Consider the following 21,584-nt stretch of genomic DNA (forward strand, 5'->3'; position numbering starts at 1 on the left):
CGTCGCCGCCGCGACTTTTTCCGCAAAATAATCGTACTGTTGTGCCGAGTACGAAAGTTTCAGATTCATTCAAGCTTCAGTATCGTGACTTTCCTTGGGTCAGGTTGGAGCTGCAGAGTGCCATTGAGTCCTATGGGAGGCTTCCAAAATCATGCAAAGTCGCAAAGGTTTGCCCGCTGTTTACGAGCGCTCAATACGAAAAAGTCGTAACGGTGATGAAAAAGTCGTGACAATTCGTAGAAAAGTCGCGATGGCGATGAAAAAAATCGCAAAATGTTCGTTTCCAATCCGATTTTTTCCCATTCGGGATTCGGATTCGTGGATTAGTAAATGTGCCCCTATCAGTCATGAACTTGGGAAAAAAACAGCATTTATTATTTATGCTTATATAACATGTCATTGTGCATACACTGCCTTATGTATGTTTTTGAAAAGTTGTAAAATGCATAAATCTTTAATAAAAAAACAAACCCAAGGATCTATACTCTTCCACTCTACCTGTATTTGCAGGTAAGGGTTTAGGTGTCTTGTGACAGAGCTGACCCAAATGTTTTAAGAGGTCCAAGGAAACGTATTGGAAATGTCATCATTAGTAATGTTAGTTAGTAAGCACCTTAGAACTCTAGTGTTTCACTAAGGAAACAATGGAGGTGCTCATGGACCTAGACTGCAATCCAGCCGATGCATGTGACATTTCAGGCAGATGAGCCTCATATTCAGAAAGCATGGTTGCTTACATTCAGCAACATCTGCTGTGTTGAAAAATACTTAAAAATACTTGAATGTGCTCAAAAATTGAACCACACAGACTCTCAGTGAATTTAACTGAAAAAAAAAAATGTATTTTTATTCCTGAAAGTTCACTTTGACCGACACTGAATTTGCCTAAATAGATGTTCAATGATCCCTTTGTGGAGTAAAGCCAACTTATGAAATATTTTATTTGAAAACAGTGAGCAATGCTCCAAATTTAACTGAAGCTCTGAAAATAAGGATTTCAACATTGTAGAAAATAGCAAATCTGTTAAATTTACGCTGTGGTGAATGGCTGTTTGGATAAAGTGTTTCCAAAAAACAGATTTAAAATAGTCTTTTTCATCTATTTTAGCCGATAACCATGCTAACATCCAACCATATTTGGATATAAGAACATATAAATGGGTGTATCCCCTACTTTTCTCAGACTTCTTAAATTTCAGAAAAGGGAAGGCTGTACTAATCCCACAGTTTATGTTTAAAACTTATTAATAGAAGGAAAAGGGACTATCAGAAATCCTGAGAATGAATTGTCATTCATAAAAAGTAGAGATCAAAGTGGGGGATTAACACTGCATCTGAATTAGGCGTGAAGCGAGAATATAGTATTAGGTGACATTATTCTTCTGTATAACTGTGTGATTAAACAATATAAAATATGGATGTTATTAAGAGAACATATGTACCAACATCATAAATTTGCTTTAGAAAACCAGAAATGTCGGAATTCTCATTTTACAAGAACAAGACACTCAGAAAGCTAAACTTCTAAGATGCTGAGTTTCAGCTACATGTGACAGGAGCATGCAGCAGGTCTTTGGTGTTCAAACCTTATCCTCCATATTTACTATGTATATTTTAATTACCTGTTGTAATGCCGCACAATGACCTACATGATTGCCACTACACGTAGATGAAAACACAATTACTTGTTGGGGTCACTTTTAAAATTTGTACTGAATTTAAGACATTTGGACACTCAAAGAAACAGCCTCATTTGGGACTGGAATTCGGATTAGATTCTCTGGGTTCCCTGTGATCTGGTCACTAGAGCAAGGAGCAAAGTCCAAATCTCTCAGTATCGCAGGCAAAACTAAAGCATCAGCTGCTAATCTTTATATAAAATGTTGGTATTAACTAAACATAGCCTCTAAGATTTTCCCTATATTGTATGCAGACGTATGCAATTGGTAAATCTTCTTAATTTTTCAGATACAGAGTTTTTAATGATTTATTCATTCTATTCTCTTCATAAATGAACATGATCATATTCTTATCTAATTCCTTTACTACTATAAGCCTTTATAATAATCAAATGGTAAGTTTCAAAAAAGCAACACACTGACAGCAGAATAAATTCAGGAAAAAAATAGATTGCAAAGCCCTCCATGAGGGAAGTAACAATTTAGAGAGATCAATGGAAAATGGGCTTGATTTCCATAATATGATTGATTTTTCAGAGAGCATCTGAATGCTGAAAGGTTTAGATAACTTAACAATGTATAGAATTTCATAGAATTGGGGCACCCTGGGAGATGTTTTGTAGATATGAATAAGATGATGTTAAAATAGATTAGGAAAATAAAAGCTTAATGGTAAAACTAATATATACAGCTAGTAGAATATTAAATTCAAGGTAAAACTTTAGTGAGAAGCAGAGATCAGTTGTTAGGCTCAGTGAGGAAATCAGAAAGTTATAAAGCCAAGATCTAGATGCTAAAAATCAATATGAACAACCTCTGCAGTGTTAGGGCCCTATTCCATGTAAAACAGGTGATCAAGTAAAACAATATTCTTGGGTTCTTCCTTAAAGCGAAACTATACCCCTGAACAATGCAGGCCCCTATAAAAATTAGGGATGCACCAAATCCACTATTTTAGGATCTAGCCGAACCCCAAATCATTTGCGAAAGAACCACACGCAAAGTTGAAATTTTCAACTTTTGCATTTACGCGACATAAAGCCACGTGATTTTAAGGTTTCGGTTTGGCAAGAGGCATGGATTTGCTGAATCTGAATCCTGCTGAATCTTGGCTTCAGTGGGTCTCTAATAAAAATATATCACATAAAACAGTCCATAGGTCGGACCCTGCATCATCTACACAAACAATTTTCACAAAAATATACTTTTGTAGCAGGATGTGCCACTGTATAATCCTAAACAGAAAATTTTAAACAGCAAGGCCTGTTTCTGGCAAGTATGATTCACAGAGCAAGCAATAAAACCACAGGCCCACATACATGCTAAGTTACATAAACCAATTAATTGGCAAAGTTCTGTCTTTTGCTCCCGCACTTCTTCCTTTTACAATTAGGGCTGCATTAATTCCTGTCAGGTGATCTCTGAGGGAGCACACAGACCATCATAAAATGGTGGCTGAAAGTAAACTATGAAACATGGGAATATTTACCAATATATACATTCCAATTTAGAAAGATTTTTTTTGAAAGGTCACTTTTTAGCATATAAATTATTTCTTGGCTAAGTATTCATTTTGTGGGTATAGTTTTCCTTTAATATTAGCAGCATACGTACCAATAAAATATGGATTGTCTTTCCATGCAATTAGACCAGCAAACACTTGCCAGAAAGTTTAGGAAAATTAATTTTCAGTCCGCCTACTAATACAGTAGTTCCCTGTAAATAGCTTATGTAAACACATTTCAGTTGTAAGTTTCAAAGATAAAGCTTGACCTCTTCAAATAACATTTACTTTTAATGCCCAAGGTAATAGAACTGAAAATACTGTCCTGTATTGTCATAAATTACTATTGTAGCTGTGTTTATTAGGTGCTAGCAAGTATCCTGCTAATATGGTGCAACAATAATGCGTGGAGATTTTTTTAAACTAGGAAGAAATGTATGTAATATGTGTATCTGATGCCAAGCGATCCTTTGACTTACAAGAGGCAATTAGCTGTATTTGTTATCATATGTTCGAAGAAAAAAACAAAGTTTATATCAAAATATTTTTTTTTTATTTATGGAAAGAGAGAGTGAGAGATAAGGAACAAAAACAACCTAGAAGTTACAAAAGGTAATTGTGCTATTCAGTCTAATTATTGGTTTACACAACATTCTTAAATAATGAGCCAATTATCTTTCCTTCACCATCACAGGAGCTAAGAAGTAGTATACTGTAAATGAAATGAACAACAACTGGAAGAATATGGGTTAAGAGTTTTAAAAATGTGTTCTTACAGTTCACAATGATTTATTACAGTTAAGGGCAGCAATACAAAGTGTGCCAACGGGACAAATGTGCACGAGTCAAGTGTTTGAGGTCAGAGTTGCTGATGTCTAAGTTCACAGGAGAGGTATATATTATCAGCTAGACATCATGTGTGTGAGGTCATGGGAGAAGTGTATATTATAAATAGGACATTCTGGATGGCATCTAATAATTTTGAGTACATACATTCACTGATTAAGCCCAGAACTAAAGGTACCATACCTCAGTTGTTACAGTAGGGAAATATTTTCTGTTCACTAAAGCTGTATTACAGTTTATTTGGCATGCATGTAGTTGGTAAGTCACATTAAAATGACACAATTTTACAATCATTTTGGAACAATGTTGTCACAAAAGGCACCAACTACCCGATTTAGTCACCCAAAAGATCCCAAAATGTGCCTTCTTTATTGTCTATATCAACTTTTGTGTTATTTTTTGTATTGTGCCCTGCTAGTAGACAACACATATTTTATGAATTATTTTCTAATATCTGTTTACTGTACTAACTATACTAGCCATGTTTCCTCATAATAGCAGAGATAACAGAAAAGATAATAGTAAAGTTGAGTACCAACAACACAAAGCAAAAATCAGCTACTCTGTTCACAAATGTATAGGATTGAATGTAGAAAAGGCGCTTGTTTGCTTTAAAATACAAAGTTTTCTAGTCCCTTTTTGGATCTATCCCAATCACTTTACCCAATGAAAATAATTTAGGAGAAGAGCTTAAAACTAGAAGCATCCTATAAAAAGCAGTAATTTTAGAAGACAAGGGCATGTGTTGGAGCAAGTGCTCTTTGGTAAGGCACTTGTGCTCAGGGTCATGCTGTGCTCTGCACCTCATGCCCAGTAGCTATTCAGCCTGAAGTACTGTAACAAACTTTGCCTCAGGTGACGCTTTGCTAGGGCAGAAAAAAAACACCTCTAGTAACTGAGTCAAATTTTGAATTATAATGTGCTCTCTAGAAACCCAGATGGCAGCAGTCTCTGTTGCTCCCCTGCTTGTGCCATATTAAAATTCCAGCACAAGGTGCAGAACACAGTAACGGCAGGTGCAAGGCAGTCATATCATTACCTACTAGCTTCTACAACTACTACTAATACAGGGCCTCTTTATGGCCTGCACTCCACACAACTTTTGTGTCTGAATGACGTGCAAGTTACGGGAGGGTGCAGGCAGAGGGACAACTTTTTGCCTCTACCCAGCCCTCAAAAACATATTCGTGAAGAAGGGACAGGTCCTTGAATTCCATAATGGGACCTGTGGGCGCTAAAAAAAAAAAATCCAAAAGAAATTGGAAATAGAATTGGAAATAGAAAGAACAAGCTTCTTCTATCTCCCCTTCAACTCACAAACAGGGTACATACTGTGGAAAACACAGTGGCTTGCATCTGACTTTTTGCACTTTGCAATCTGGCCTGTCATTAATAAATGACACTGTTCAATTTCTAAGATATACTTTATCTTGCCAGGACACCAAATTCAACTTAAAATTAATTGCAGTGCGAAACAAAAACCCACCCATGCTCAGGTTTTTGCTTTAATTATTGTTCTCTAACGTCAATTGGAGCCAAAAGATTTTTTTGTCACTTACTCCTGTCATAACAATCCATTTTTTAAAGGAGAAGGAAAGGTAAAAACTAAGTAAGCTTTATCAGAAAGGTCTATGTAAGTACAGCCATAAGCACTCACAGAAAAGCGGCACTAGCAAAAGAAACACAGGATTTTGTCTGCTTTTTTTAAAAAAATGTTCTTAGGGTATCTGACTTTCTATCTCAGAAAAATCCTTAATTCCAGGGGCCAGAGTCTGTGGCGCTCTCTCCTCTCTCTTGCCCCCCCCCACAAGAATGCTAAGGACTCCCTCCCCCCTCCCTTAGGCATGTGTGATCTGAGCTACCAATGGCTACAGCTGTAGCGGGAAGCTACTTAAAATGGCAGCTGCTGTCTTAGGGCTCTGGCACACGGGGAGATTAGTCGCCCGCGGCAAAACTCCCTGTTCGCAGGCGACTAATCTCCCCGAGTTGCCTTCCCCTGCCATCCCACCGGCGAACATGTAAGTTGCCGGTGGTATGGCAGACGCGGTGGCGCGATTTTGCGCAAATCGCCGAGAAAGACTCGCGAGTCTTTTTCGGTGATTTTTCCGAAATCGCCCCACCGCGTCTGCCATCCCGCCGGCAACTTACATGTTCGCCGGTGGGATGGCAGGGGGAAGGCAACTCGGGGAGATTAGTCGCCCGCGAACAGGGAGTTTTGCCGCGGGCGACTAATCTCCCCATGTGCCAGAGCCCTTAAACAAATGGAGAAAGCTTCTAGGACTCTTTACTCAGGTAATACTTTCTGCAGAATAATTAGTGTTCTAGGTGGCATTAATGTGGCGAAGTTATTTTATTTATTTGATTTCAAACATTGAAATATAATAATGAGACAATTATAATTATTGACATGATATCGCATTTTGCAGTAACTGTCCATTTTTTTTTTTCTTCAAACCTTGCCCAGTGGCAGGATATGTACATTTTAACAATTCTCCACAAAGGGGTTGATTTCCTAACAATTTTCTTTACCTTAATTTTTCCATATTTCCTTTGAGGAAGAAGCTTTCTATTAACAATTCTATTCACAATTACTTGTGATTTTGTTTTAGGGCACAAAATGTATCCTTACTTGAACAAGAAGTTAACATAGATGACCATTATAAGAATTTTTTATCAGCCATCAACTTACAGCATTTACTGGTCACCTGTTTAAAAACAAACTATTGGTTGCTGCGGGTTAATGCATCTTGGCAAATCCCCATATGAGGGCTTGTCTATAATTGGGCTTTAGAAATACAAAATAAGTAACACAAATATAAATAATGATTTTGTGCTTTATGTACAGGTATCGGTCCCCTTATCCGGAAACCCATTATCCAGAAAGCTCCGAATTACGGAAAGCCCGTCTCCCATAGACTCCATTTTAATCAAATAATTCAGAATTTTAAAACTGATTTCCTTTTTCTCTGTAGAAATAAAAAAGTACCTTGTAATTGATCCCAGCTAAGATATAAATAATCCTTATTGGATGCAAAACAATCCTATTGGGTTTAATTAATGTTTTATTGATTTTTTAGTAGACTTAAGGTATTGAGATCCAAATTACGGAAAGACCCCTTATCTGGAATACCCTTGGTCCCGAGCATTCTGGATAATGGGTCCTATACCTGTTTTACAGTTCTCTGCCCATATTGTGACACCAGGAACAATTACTGGCACAAGTCAATACTTGTATATAAATGGAGTGCTAGGTATCCCACCTATAAAAAAATCATAGTGGTCTAATATACACAGCATACACAGCTTTATCAATAACTCTGTGATCCAAAACCTTTTGTGCTGCCAGTTTACAATATTTACACTTACAGACACACAGCATCCTACACAAACTACTATTGGGACACTCTACTGCTTTAATTACTGCTTCTATATGAAACTGGGCAATCAGTACTGGGAGTTTTATTGAGCAGTATGCATTTAGTTTACCAAATGGCTAGAGATTGGAAGCAAAAGAAATAATTATAGCAGTCAAAGAAATTGGCAGAAATATAATAATTTAATGATGGTATTTTGAGATACATTAGTTTACACAGGACAACTGCTGTTGCATAACTCGAAAAAAAGGTGAACAAAAGAGAACTTAAACTTTATAGGAAAGAAGAATGAAGTCCTGTAATTGAACCTAAAACATATGCTGCATAGTTGTGTATTGGCCTGAAAAAATATTCCAGGTGCCCTTTTAAATGATATTACATTTACCTACTTATATAACTGGAAGTCTGATTTTCAAAAGGGGAGTGAATAGCTGTCAGAATGAATTGAGCTACAAAGCAGGTCACAGATGGGGCATCAAACCTTATGTCATGGGATGGAAATTACTTGCCAGTGACCTTATTTACACTCAGAAATAAGAGAATAATCATTTCATATAAATGAAATAGCTGTATCTATTATGGTGCCTGAAGGAGTCTCTATCCCCAAATATTAATGTTATTGCCTCCAAAAGAATAAAAAGTGTTCATCTGTCTTGTTTTATAAAAAGCAATAACCTTTAAAATATAATTACCCAACTTTCTGCCACAAATATGCAAATATATATCAATCTAAGAACAAAAAAAAAAATCAACCTTGCAAAATGACATGAATATAGAACAGAATTTATTTTGTTATTTTGTGCAGAGTGCAATTGGAATCCTTGGTGTATAAGGTGTCCTCAACAAATATAAATAATATCCTGATAGGGACTGATGTCTGTGGATATCATTAATATAAAAAAAGTGTTGAATATGCCATATGGATAGTTTCCTGTCCAAAAACAGACCTAAGCCCCACTTAACCGCTTTTGCCACCAGCCATCTGATCTTGCCGAACAGAAAGCTGCTAGGCAGCAGGCCTGCATCAGAGAGGAATCTGCGGAATCACAAAATTGACGTTGCTGGCAGTAAGGTATTTTACAGCCAACACCATAGATTTTATAATATGTGGCATACAGGCATTGAGGGAATCTTATTATAAATGTCCAGCCTTGGACCACCCTTACCACCCTCAGAGTAAAGAATCATTTGCATTGCTTCAGATGAAATTGCCTTTCCCGCAGTATAAAAGGGGGGCATCTTGTCAGATCTCTGAAAAAAAAATTCCCTGTTGTTTTTCTAATGTATGAGGTCCTATGGCAATCACAGAGAAAACAACCCAATTTTAACCCACTTTCCTTGTATCTTAAGTATCCCATATGTTTTTGGTCGCACATTTATCTACTTTAAGCAGCTCATTAATATCTCTCCTACATACCAACCACCAACTTTGCAATGCATACTCAAGATGAGGTCTTACAAGAGATCTTGTAAAGAGGCAAAATTCTGCTTTCATTCCTTAAGGGTAAAATCCCATGGGGCATTCGTGATTTCCAGGACGACCGCCGATTCGCTCCGTGTGCCCACACTCAGACAGTTGCCATAGACTTACACAGAGAAGCATATAGAAGCGGATCCGCTTCTCTCAGCCTGGCAGAAAAGCGAAGGGTTGAGAGAAGCGTGTATCCGCTTCGTCTGACCTCGCTCTAAGTCAATGCCCTTCTGTACAAGAGAGCACTTCATGAGCATTAGCATGCTCTGATATACAGTGTGCACTGAAAAAATTGCAGCCGATTTATCAGCTTATATTTGTCAACAAAAGAATCAATACATCAATTGTTTACTCTGAAAAAGCTTTTCTCCTGTGGATCAAGATTTTTGGCTATTTATCACGTTTTCTCACTTTTCTGGATGAAATATCTAGGAAGCTCAGAGTTGTTGAGATCCATTAAAATCAGTAGGGTACAATAGGTTTGAATTGAAATATGTTATAACTTTAGATGATCTACTTTATTTTCTTTTGAACATCCTGCTGAGTTAACTAGTCATCTATACTTACACAGATTAAACTGAGTAATTAAAAAAGTATTCCATCATTAACTGGTTCCATATTGGTATAACAAGTAAATAAGCAATCACCCAATTTACTTTCCTCTGATACCACACACCCACTTTCTGTATATTTTAAAATATCCATATATGTCCATATATCCAGGTTATAACCCTTCTCAACAGTGCCCTTATTATTTCATATTTTTGCTTGCTGTATTAGTTTAATAGCATCTTGGTAGAGATATATCTATGAACCCCATAAATTTCGCCTTCGATGCCTGGCCATCTCTCTGAAAAGGATACAGAATATTCTGGCAATTTAGTCCTTCCGCAAAGCATAATGTGCAAGTTATTAATATAATATTATAAAAAAAAACAGAGAAAAGCTGGCCATACATGTGAAGATCTGTGAGGTCACCAAGCCAGTGGCTTTTATCCCAATATACCCACCTAAGAGAGGCAATATCAGGCCAAATGATCAGATCACAGTGACGGGGACAGAGGTCATCATGGTGAGAACTGCATCAATGAGCTAATGCAGTCAACGATAGTAAAAAAAAAATCAAACCTTCCCGATGACTTTCTGCCTGATATCAGTTGGGTAGGTCTGTTAGAGGGCCCCATACACAGGCATATAAGCTGTTGAATCGGTCTGAAGGGGCCTGAATCAGAAACTTAAATCTGAATATGATATTAATAAAATCAACTCAAGCATCAAACAAACAGGCAGGGAGAAGTGTCACTCCATATCTATAACCTATCCTGCCATATTTTATTGAATTCAGCATGTTCGCTTAGAGGTATAATAGTTAGTTTTCCATTAACAAATATCCTGTCTATTTTTGCTTTAAAGACAGGGCTGTTGTTTCCAGGATCTAGTCGCTGTGTGACATACCGCCAAAAATATAGTTGATTAACCATAATTGGGCCTGTCTTCCAGGACAGCTCCCAGCAAAGCTTTATACGGGTTTCCCTTCAGGTTAACATAAAGCACAGAAAAATCAAGCTGTAAACTCTGGACCAGAAACAGATGACTTGAGAGCAAGTCCACCCTATATACCATATACAGTGCCTAGCTTAGGACACCCTTGGAAAAAATAACCATTAGCTGCTGGGACAAATTTTATAACTCTGGCTGCAGTCAAGTAACACCTAAAGAGAACCATCTAGTCTGTTTCCAACAATGCAGAATTGATGGAACTACAGTATGTTTCTAAATGTTCCCAAAACTTGCACCATTGTTTCTCATAACCTAACTCTTTTATGTAAGAAAGATTATTGACTGAAGTTGAAGAATTAAGATGGCGATACAGGATATAAATGGAGGCATTCCATGCAGACACCACTATCAAAAAAATTAATAAAAAAAGGTAAGGTTTGAAATTTTTTCAACTTCCATGTTTTTGTTACAAAAACTGGATCTGGTGAATCCTGGATCTGGTGCATCTCTAATATATAATATATATATATTTTTTTCAAAGCATTTGAGGTCTGTGCTAAACTGTGCAAACAGTGAACTTCAAACTACTCCATGTCTGATCCTTGTGAGTAAATAATTAGATTACAAGATTTACAAAAAATCATAGGTATGGGGTAAATAATATAACCATGCAGCCTAATTTAGAACACAATACTTGATTTACTTTTTAATAGTTAACTGTAACCCTGTCCATGCAACATCATATCAATGCTTAATTCCCATAGTCTTAAAGCAAGCAAATATATTTTATGTGTTATTCTGAACATTTTCCTCCCCTAAGCTGCTTCTCAGTTTTATGTAGATCTCTACCCAAAAGGCACCCGGAAATGGAACAATCTAGACATTGCTCAAAATCCGCTCATTTGCGAATCCAAGAATTTATTTTCATATTATCATAGGAAAACTAACAAGCTTAAATGTTATAAAAAGAGTGCAATATTGTTATGAAAAGAATAAAATTATAGCTGAGTTCAAGTGAGAACTGCAAAGAAATCACCACAGGATTAGATTATATATTTCAAACGGTAGATGAATAATGTGTTAATGGAACTAACCTTAGCAATGTGTAGCTAGTACCCTGATACACGTGGCAGCAATATGATGCCTGTAGGAGAGCAATACCAACTCTGCTAATTTCAGCATGTAATAAAAGTGATTTGGAAAAAGCGCAATTTTTCTGTTCTTCAATTATCTTTTATAGCGAGAACGGTGATTTTATCATACTATCATAAATTAAGTTTAAAGCCCCCTGACACTTTAAAGACAGACTGTTATAAAAACAAAATATTTCTATTTGTGTCTTTAACCCTACATGAGAACAAAATGCATTATGCAACAAAATGCTAATTTTCTTGTTAGTTATTATTTAGGTAAATATAGGGTGTTCGGATTTTTTAACATTATTAAGCAAGTAATATCATTATAAATGGCATACGTTAGTCTGTGTTTGCAAATGGGCATGCAGCTCATATGATAAATAAGTGTACTGTTACCAGGCAGCTCTAAAAGTGGTCCTCCAGCCACAAACATTTTGCATAATGAAAGAAACTAAGCAGCTTTCCAATATACATTAAACATTTGTAATAGTTTTAAATTTATATATAAATGTAATTGCCATTGAAAGCAGTATCTGATGGTTTAGCAAGTGTAGAAGGTTTATAAGTACAGACATTACATCTTGTTTGCACTTTCTTATTGACTTACAGAGGTCACATAGTTACACAAAAATATACATATACAAGGCAAATATCCTTACCCTTAGTTTACTGCCACATGGGGCAGCTGCTCAAAACAGCCCCTCCTCTCCAACCTGCTCTCTGGTCTGTCTGGACCCAGAGATACTGCTGTGGCCTGGGTGCAGAAACACGGAGTGGATTTCAACACAAAAATGCATATTCACTTGTTTTGTTACTGAAATCTGCTGTGTATCTGCACCCAGGCCAGAGGGGCTATGTATAAGTGCAGACAGAGAAACTGTTTTATGTAGCAGAGGTCTTAAGAAAAGTAATATTTTGTATATTTTGTGAAGTTGTCTAACTTATCACTTATTGTTTACTATGCCCAATGCAACAAGAACGATAATATGTATGCTGTGCAGTCTGGCTCCCAATGCTGACTTCCAGACTTAATCTAGTTTCTATCTGAAAAAGGCTGAAAACCCCAGCTGCAAAGGTAAACTGATACAGCAATTTTATTCAGAGAACTGCAGTACTTGAAATTCGACACTAAAAACCACTCGTGTGTCTATGTTTTTTTACAGCAATACAAGTTCTTAAATGTCTATGATCTGGGAATTTGGCTCAGTCTATATATTTTCTCACAAAATAGCCTGCATTTTAGAAACTTACCTGAACCTGTACATCCTCTCACAAAAAATGTATTATAATAAATCTGAACAAACTGGTATCCTTTGGCTCAATTCTATTAATGCTCCCAAACAAAAACAGCATTGTAGTAACTCTGAATAGAAGAAATACTCTGCCTCACACTATATATTTTTTTAACCTTTCAGAGAAAAAAACTGCCTTCCTATATATATCTGTTATCTATAACATCTGTTAATGACTTTGGAAACAAGCATAATGTATGTTATCATTCTGAATAGGGGAAATAATGAGAAATGCTTTGGTTCAGTCTGTATTACTTCTCACAGAAGAATATGGGCTTCCTCTCTATTTTCAGAGCCACCACTTATTCTTTTTATCTTTTAGGGCAGGGACGTCAAACTGGTATTTTGGCACACATGGCCTGTCTCCTTCTTTATGGCCCATGCTGATGGCATCTGAACATTGGCAGCTCCTAAATTAACACTTTAAAACCAAAATTAATGTAGCTGCTTGAGAAATACACACAATGCAGACAAAGGACCAACATGGCTGAGCCTTTAATTATTAGAATGATCACCACAAGCTTGTGACCTATAACCAGTCATTACCAATTCAACCTGACATTACTTTTTCACAAATTTAAGGGACCAATATAACTTTCCATTTCCTAATTATTTAACAATATCTGTACTTTTGGGAATAAAAAAAAGTTCATGTTGCTACATATAATGCATGTACTATTTCATATTTATTTTGGTGCTTTACAACATTATTTCATGTTACTCAATCTCCATGGAATCCGTGCTGGTACTCACCACTTCCTCGTCGGACAGTTCCCTGCCTTGGATGCTGCTGTTCTCTCTTACTGCTAGTTGGTGTTTTTTTCCTTTAATGTGGCTGAAGAGATAAACTTCAGAGGAAATCTGTTAGGAAAAGTTTATATTATGCTCACTATAGGATTACAATGAACCCGCCCACCCATAGCGTAGCATGTTTTGTAAATTTCAGCCATTTCATTAACACAGAAGGAACATGGAATAGCAATAAGGTAACAAAATTTATAATAAGATAATTATCTGAAACTATCACAGACTATTTTACATGAAAGATTCATTTTTAAATACTGTAATTATATAAATGTGCAGCATCTTGGTAAGTTAACAATAGATTCGTATCACTGTTTTTATTTTGATTTTCTATTACTATTGCACCTAGGTAACTGATATGTGCTTACAATGGTATTCATTACAATCTGACAATTGTCCTGTTCCCAAAAACCACAGCTTTCTTGGAAGAGTGGTTTAACATAAAAAAGTGAATTTCTAGATGCAAGCAATTAAACACTTTATCTAAGTAAACAAAGCAAGTGATGCAAATAGCTCTTCAAGGTCAATTTTTCTGCTCAGCATATAGCTAATAATCAAATATCTTTTTCTCCTCTGAAAATTCCACTGCTGGATTTCAGCGCAAAACTTCAGTTGCTGTAAACAACCCAAGATAAATCACAACAGCTAAAAGGCAATGACTTTGACAACCCTTCTTTAGTGCCTCAGCCCAAAAGTAAACAAAATCTGAAAAGATAATTTGTGATTCAACTGCTAACACAACGCACCGTGACACAGCATAAAGTGCACTGTTTCTTGCGCTCATATGGGGTGAGTTTGGGTGCATAGTCTGTGTTTGCATGTCTGCCGCTGCTCAGCTCTGCCGCTTTCTCCTTCCTCTGCTCAATCTGCTCCAGGTGCCTCCGAACACTTTCATCATGCTAAATGGAAACAGTTATATAAACCCAAAGAACGCAATACATGTAAGAAATGTAAGAAAATTGAGATTAGTCGTTAATTAAAATTTTATGGTATTTTCTAAATGTAATTGCTACTAAAAGCAGTATTTATCTGGCTGTTTAAAGTCTCTGCACCCTTATCTATGACTCCTTAACAATACAGCAGAAGAAAGCTTATTGACAGGCCTGAAGAACAACTGACTTCTGCTACATTTCTTCAGGAGTCAAAACCAAAGAACAGAATAAAGGAATAAAGGCATATTTCATTCAAAAGAAATTACATTTAGAAAAAAAAAAATTAACTTTAAACTACTGAAAATGAAATATATCAGAAAGTTGTTTAGAATTTCCATCTCGTTTATTATACAAAAAATATTTTTGGTGGAGATCCTCATAAATATTATCGGAATAATATATGGATTTTCAAAAACTGTCTTACAACTTAGGACATCTTCTAAATATCTTCTTACAGAATTGTGAAATAAAAACAAAAAAAGACACCTGCCATTATTTAGCAACGTACTGCTTTGTAGATAGAATTTATCACTTTAGAAAGCTTGTGCATGTTGTACATGCAACAGAGGTAAACTGCCGACAACTGAACCATTTTATAAGTACAAGGAACACAAAGATCATGTTATCAGAGACAAGCCAGTTAAGAAGGGTGGGTCAACGACATCTATGCTGTGCAATTAATTCCCTTAATATGATTTGTAATTTTTTTTTTTACAATTGAATGCTCTTTGAATTGTGATCAGCTGTAGACATTAGTTCTATGATTATAAACATATCGATATCTGCTATTTTGTGCACACTTCTTTATCAAGATGCTAATGCAAGAGTTTCTGTCAAGGAAATTTAGATAAAGTAGTTACCATTGTTTTAATAGCACTAGAATAATTTTGTAAACATTGACAGAAAAATGGGCAAATACTTAATTTCTTATATCACCTAAGGATGAAGACTAATGGAGCTACTTGGTAGCAGCTACTTGTCTTGGCTACAGAAAATACACTGCCATAGACAATACTGAAAGCACACGTAGAAATAATTCAGTAAATTATCAGCATTGTCTATTTTTGTAGCCGTGACAAGTAGCTGCTACTAGTAGTTCCTTGTGATTTCACCCTAAAAGATGGTCTTCATCCTCCTAAAAAAAAAATCAGATTTCTCCATGTCTAAGTGGTAAAAAAACAGCACCAGCCCGGAGTACCTGCGAACAAGTGTCTCCTCTTCTTCTGTCTTTGCACACTTGTGCATGCGCTTTACAAACTTTAACAAAAAAGTCAGCTTTTTCGCTCTACTGCGCATGCGCCGGCCCCGGGATGCAGAAGACAGAAGGAAGAGGAAACACTCCCTGCAGCTACCCCAGGCTGGTGCGGTTTTCTCCTAACAGGAGCACCAGCCTGGGGTAAAAGGTGATTTTTACCTTTCCTTCTCCTTTAATGTTTTCCAGCCCAGGACCACCACAGTCCTTTAGCAGTGAAGATCTGTGCCTCCAGAGATCCCCCCAATAGGTCCCCATCTTCTTTTCCATTGATGTATATAAAAAAAACTATGGGCCTCTTTCAGTTACTTGAGCCTAGGAGTCAACTCACATTATAAACTACAAAAATCCCATACCTTCCGCTACAGTTTTTATGGTTTTTGAGGGCCCCTAAACATAACAGTATGCAGTCCAAAGAGCAATGTAAAGGCATGCATTATTACAGTAATAGGACTGCTAAAAAACAGAGCTTATATAGAAAGCTTACTATATAAAATACAGTATTTTTAGCCATATTCTTTTAGGCTTAAGTTCTCCTTTAAGCAAAAATTAGGTACATCATGTATGCCTCGTTTACTAACCAATTTACCTAATTGTGCACACATATCTAGAAGGAAGATGCCTAAGACTTGTTTTTACGTTTTTCAGAAGTCTTAAAAAGTCCCTGAAATTGCTTTGTTTTGGTTTGAATATAGTATAGCTGATACCACTGTATGATCCGTGGACAGAAATAATTCCTCTTGTGCATAACAGCGTCCAGGAATTTTATTTAGAACAGTACATTCACATCCAGTATCATATTTTCCTACATTACATTTGTTGACTAAGTCTATAAACCATTTTATAAACATGATTATAAAAGAGAATGTATCTTGTTTTCATGCAGAGACACAAATATTTATTATTGAATGTGTAAAGTCATAACTTACTCCTGTGCTTGCTTGAAATTAATTTCTCAGCTTATCTGTTATTGACATCTGTTTGTGAAACTGCTCTGCTGGTGAACTTAAGTTTTGTTTGTACAGGATAGAAAAGTGGCTAAAGGACTGAGGGCAGTTGTCAGTTGTACATTCTCTACTTGGAGTAGGATTCTGAGTGGCATCCCACAGGATCCTGTACTGGGTCCATTTAACTTGTTTATTAATGAGGGTAAGTAATGTATCAGTGTTTGCTGATGACACAAAAACTATGAAACCCAATTAATTGCAGCTAGGATGTAGCATCCTTGCAGCAGGATCTTGACAAACTGGCAGATGAGATTCAATGTAGATTAATGTAAGGCTATGAACCTGAAATGTAAAGATATGTAAGGCACTTACACCTTTAATGGGACTGCACTAGCCAAATCTATAATGGAGAAGAAACTTGGAGACCTTGTATATAATAAACTTGGATGTAGCAAGCAATGCCAAGCAGCAGCTGCAAGGGCAAACAAGGTTTTGAGCTGCATCAATAGGTGATTCACATGAGGAGAAGGTAATTCTCTTCCACTTTACTGACCAATGGTAAGGCCCCACCTGGCATATGCCATGCAGTGTTGGTCTCCAGTGCTCAAATGAGAGATCAGTGAATAAGAAGATGCCCAAAGAAGGGCAACTAAGCTGGTATAAAGTATGGAAAGTCTCAGAAGAAAGACTAGCCACGTCAGCATTGTTTAAACTGGAGAAGAGGTGATTAAGGAGAGATATGATAACTATGTATAAATATATAAGGGGATCATATAATAATCTCTCTGCTTTATTTACCAGTCTAGTGCTGAAAGTGTTTTCTTCAACTGTTGAAAGTGTGTCCCTAGCAGACAGACTGTTTCCCCAAAATATGTAGCTAGTGCCCCTTCTCTTTAATCATAAACATAAGCCCCTGCTGAAGGCATAAAGGGGAATTGTGGCTCTGAGAAGGAAGCTGTACTTGAAAGGTCATGTGCTAATCTGCTGTCTAACATTGCTAATTGAGTCTAACCCCAGGATGCAGTGAAGTAGTAACACAGGAGTCTGCTGGAGAGAGCTCTGCACACAGACACTTAGAGATAGCATCTAGAAAGGGGGATATTTGCCTGAGGCACATGTATCATACAGGGAAGGGTTCTATAAGTTTCAGATCTCTTCAGTAGTTACTCTTGGCAGCATGGATGTGTCCTGTCTTTTTAGTAAGCTAGGTGGGCTGGATATTGCTTATCTGCTATTAATATCTCCCTTGTTAATCTGTAAAATTTGGTAAGGGAATACTTTAAATAGTCTCTCTACCTAACAAAATTCCCATTGAAAGACTGCAGGCATTCATTTGGGCCTAAATGGAAAACATAACTAAATATAACTCTTTCAATGCCAAACAATGCTTTAAAACTGATAACTATTGCCCTGTAGTGGGCATTAAATTAAGAGTATTCTTCCACCCACCTTGAGTTGGATCTTTTTCTGGAGCTCCTCCATTGCTTCCTGCTGAGCTGCTGTCAAAGCTGCCAATCTCTCTTCTCTATCCCTTTAATAATTATATATGTATTCTTTAATGATGCAAACAATTAGCCATAAGCATTTACAAACATTGCCAACATTATCTTTTTTAAAGTTAATGTGACACACATTTTCTAAAAAAAAGACAGAAAAAGTCAATTTAACTTGGCTGATTAAAATCTTGTGTCTGAAAACTGTAGATCACACTCAAACAATTCTCCTGTCGTAAAGATCTGTAAGACTAGTCTGGAGTGCATAAATCAGTAATGCAATTTCACAGATATAATTGTATGGAAGATCTAGCTTACTCGCTAAAAAATATGTTTTGTTTGTGCTACAAAGGAATACATTTGTATGGATTGCCTTACGTGTTGAGTGGTTCATGGCTTTGAGTTAAGAAAAAAACTGTTTAATCCCAGTCTAATGGCAGCCAGCCAAGTGGAAATAACATATCACTTAAATTAAATCAGCTACTGTGATGGTGCACTGAAACGGAAGGGATATTCTAACACTTAGATGGTAGAGCATGTCTAGGGGTGATATTTCTTAAGTAGCCTAGCTAGGCATTAGCAAATGAAGGCCCTTCAGATGTTGCAGAACTACAATTAACTGTAACGCCCCCCCGCCCCTACGCAGCTTTCGACAGTTGTAAAACAGACACAAACTATGTAGAGAAATTTTTATAATACAGTTGCCCTTTAAGGCACCATTGGCCCTTTACAATATAAAGCCCCCTGATGTAACAACCAAGCATTCTTCCATAGACTCTAGCAAACTCTTCACAGTGGGATGTGATAGTTTTTCCTTTATCACAATTAAAATAGATAGAATAATGTGTGTGCCAAGATCAGTAGATTACCTAGCTCTCTCCCTGGCTGCATCCTCTCGAGCCCGCTCTTTTTCTTGTCTTTGCATCTCTATACGAGCTTCTTGCTCCTTCCTCTTCATTAATAACTCTTCAACACGTGCCTGTCGTTCAGCTTCCAAGGCTCTTTTGCGTTCCTTATAACAAAATGCAATAAAGTTTCCATCCAATGGTAGTTTTTACTAGCTCTTTCTGTTGCTGTAAATTTGCATTACGACTAAATATCACCTCTGATAAAACTTGATTTTAGCATGGTGTTATTTAAAGGAGAAGGAAAGGCTAAATCACTGGGGGGTGTCAAATGTTAGGCTCACTCAGAACTTTCCTTCTCCAACCAAATGATTTTGGCTCTAGTGGTCTAAACGTAAACAATGCAAATTATGACCTACAAAATATGGAGTGAAAGTGGCACTTTAGTAGTAGTTAAACAAAATATAAACAATTATTTCAGAAGCCCTTTATCCGAAAAGCTTCAATGCTTAAAATATTACATATTGTACCTGCACAGCTTCATCCCTTGCTTGTTTCTCTTCCTGTCTCCGCTGTCTCTCTTCCTGCAGCTCGTTCAGCCGTTGCTCATATTCCTTAAGCTTTGCAAGGACATCATGCCGCTTATTCTGAGCTTCCAAGGTATTGATGAAAGCTATTTCATTTACCTGAAACATTTCCAAAATCAAAGTTTTCAGGCAAGCCTCCTTATTTACTTTTTATGCATCCCTACAGTATATGCCATATAGATATACTCATTTACAGCACTTGCAAAGCAAAGGAAAATAAAAAGGACAACATATCGCATGTACCTGCTAAGCTAGGGTTTCTTTAACTTTTTTTTAAGAAGACCCAGATATAATTTATTTACCCAGGTGTCATTTATGTTGATTACTACTGGCACAATTGAGTCCTTGACAATGAGAAAGAATTCCCAACACTGTCAGTGAGAAGTATCTGTTTTTCTTAGTTTACCTTGTTTTAGGAAAAAAATCTATGTATCACCCTGCAGGCCATGTAGAGTTAATACATTCTAGAAAATGAACACACATGGCAGAGAATCGAAGGAGCTAATAAAATGTTTATTTACGCTAAAAATTTTTCTTTATTAAGACTCCACTGCAAAAATACACATGCATAAAGGCTGGGGTCCATTAATAACAACAATTCCATAAAGTACTTAAAAGAATGCAGAAAGGAACTTTGGATATTCCATTTTTTTCTTAGAAGACAACCCTATTATACAAATGTGTGTGTTAAGTAATGTTAGGACAATACTGCCACAAATTTTTTTGTGGAGAGTGGACCAACCAGCGCCTTATTTTGTATCAGTAGTGCTAATTATCAGCCATTTAGGCAGGCACACTTAAAATGTCTCATCAACAAGATGTATTTTTAGAAATATGGTAAGATATGTTGTCAAATTGAATAAAATATATTCTTATACAAAGAACTAAGAATGTCAAGAGGAAGGTTTACGGAAGAGGGCACACTAGGCGATATAGAAACACTTTCATACTGCTTCAAAGGATGATAAGATGAAGCACTCTAATAGAACACATCCATGTCAGGTCACATGCTAGGGTTGCCACCTCTGCTGGCTTTCTTAGCCGGGCAGGGAGCGGGGGTAGGAGGTGGGGTGGGTCTATGACTGATCGCCGTGTCATTGTTACAAAGTCCTACCCGTTTTTTTCTAATTTTAAATTACACCTATTTAAAGGGGTAGTTTACTGTAACTTTGTATTAGCATGATTAAGACAGCATTATTCTAAATTTGCAATTATTCTTCATTTTTTTGAATTTTTTAAATTTAGACAACACTTACACATGGAATTTCAACTGGTACCTGGTTGCTTTGGCTTAACTGCCAAAGCAATTTGGAAGCCAGAATATAAGATGAATAGAGAAGGACCAGGAATGACAGACAAGCAATAAAAATAATAATAACACAAAAAACGACTGACAGTTGATCTGCTGAATGGCTGCCAGGGCCAGTGACCTCAACAACTAGGTACAGTCTGGAAATAGGCAGAATGGGTATGGCAATAATTAAAAAAATATTACATACAAAAAGGATACAACAATGAATAACATTTGGAAAGTTAATAAAGTGTAAATCCAATTACAATGTGGCATGCACAGACTATATCAAGTTAAAGGTTTGCATTTAAAAATAAATGTAATTACTAAAATCTATGCATACTGTAGGCTTACTAAGGAATTAACTACTACAGCATTAACAAATAGGTTCAGTGTGGATACATATACCTATACCTGATAAAGAGGGAAGCAAAATAATTAGGCTACATACAGTGGCTTGAAAAAGTATTCGGCCCCCTTGAACTTTTCCACATTTTGTCACATTACAGCCACAAACATGAATCAATTTTATTGGAATTCCAATACCAATACAAAGTGGTGTACACGTGAGAAGTGGAACGAAAATCATACATGATTCCAAACATTTTTTACAAATAAATAACTGCAAAGT

At 36.6% G+C, this 21,584-nt stretch overlaps 1 protein-coding gene across 2 annotated transcripts in view; it reads right to left on the reverse strand.

Moving 5' to 3' along the window:
* scaper (S-phase cyclin A-associated protein in the ER) overlaps positions 1-21,584 on the reverse strand; it is a 157,332-nt gene that overhangs the window by 68,171 nt on the left and 67,577 nt on the right. For both annotated transcript variants that reach the window (XM_004915978.4, XM_012966882.3), the window contains exons 15-19: positions 19,606-19,761; positions 19,100-19,242; positions 18,187-18,268; positions 14,353-14,505; positions 13,556-13,663 (exon numbers count right to left, since the gene is read on the reverse strand). In XM_004915978.4, coding sequence (XP_004916035.1) covers positions 13,556-13,663; positions 14,353-14,505; positions 18,187-18,268; positions 19,100-19,242; positions 19,606-19,761 — 642 coding nt within the window. The remainder of the gene's footprint in view (positions 1-13,555; positions 13,664-14,352; positions 14,506-18,186; positions 18,269-19,099; positions 19,243-19,605; positions 19,762-21,584) is intronic.

The sequence above is a fragment of the Xenopus tropicalis genome, chromosome 3 (genome assembly GCF_000004195.4).
Source record: "Xenopus tropicalis strain Nigerian chromosome 3, UCB_Xtro_10.0, whole genome shotgun sequence".
Taxonomy (NCBI): Eukaryota; Metazoa; Chordata; class Amphibia; order Anura; family Pipidae; genus Xenopus; species Xenopus tropicalis.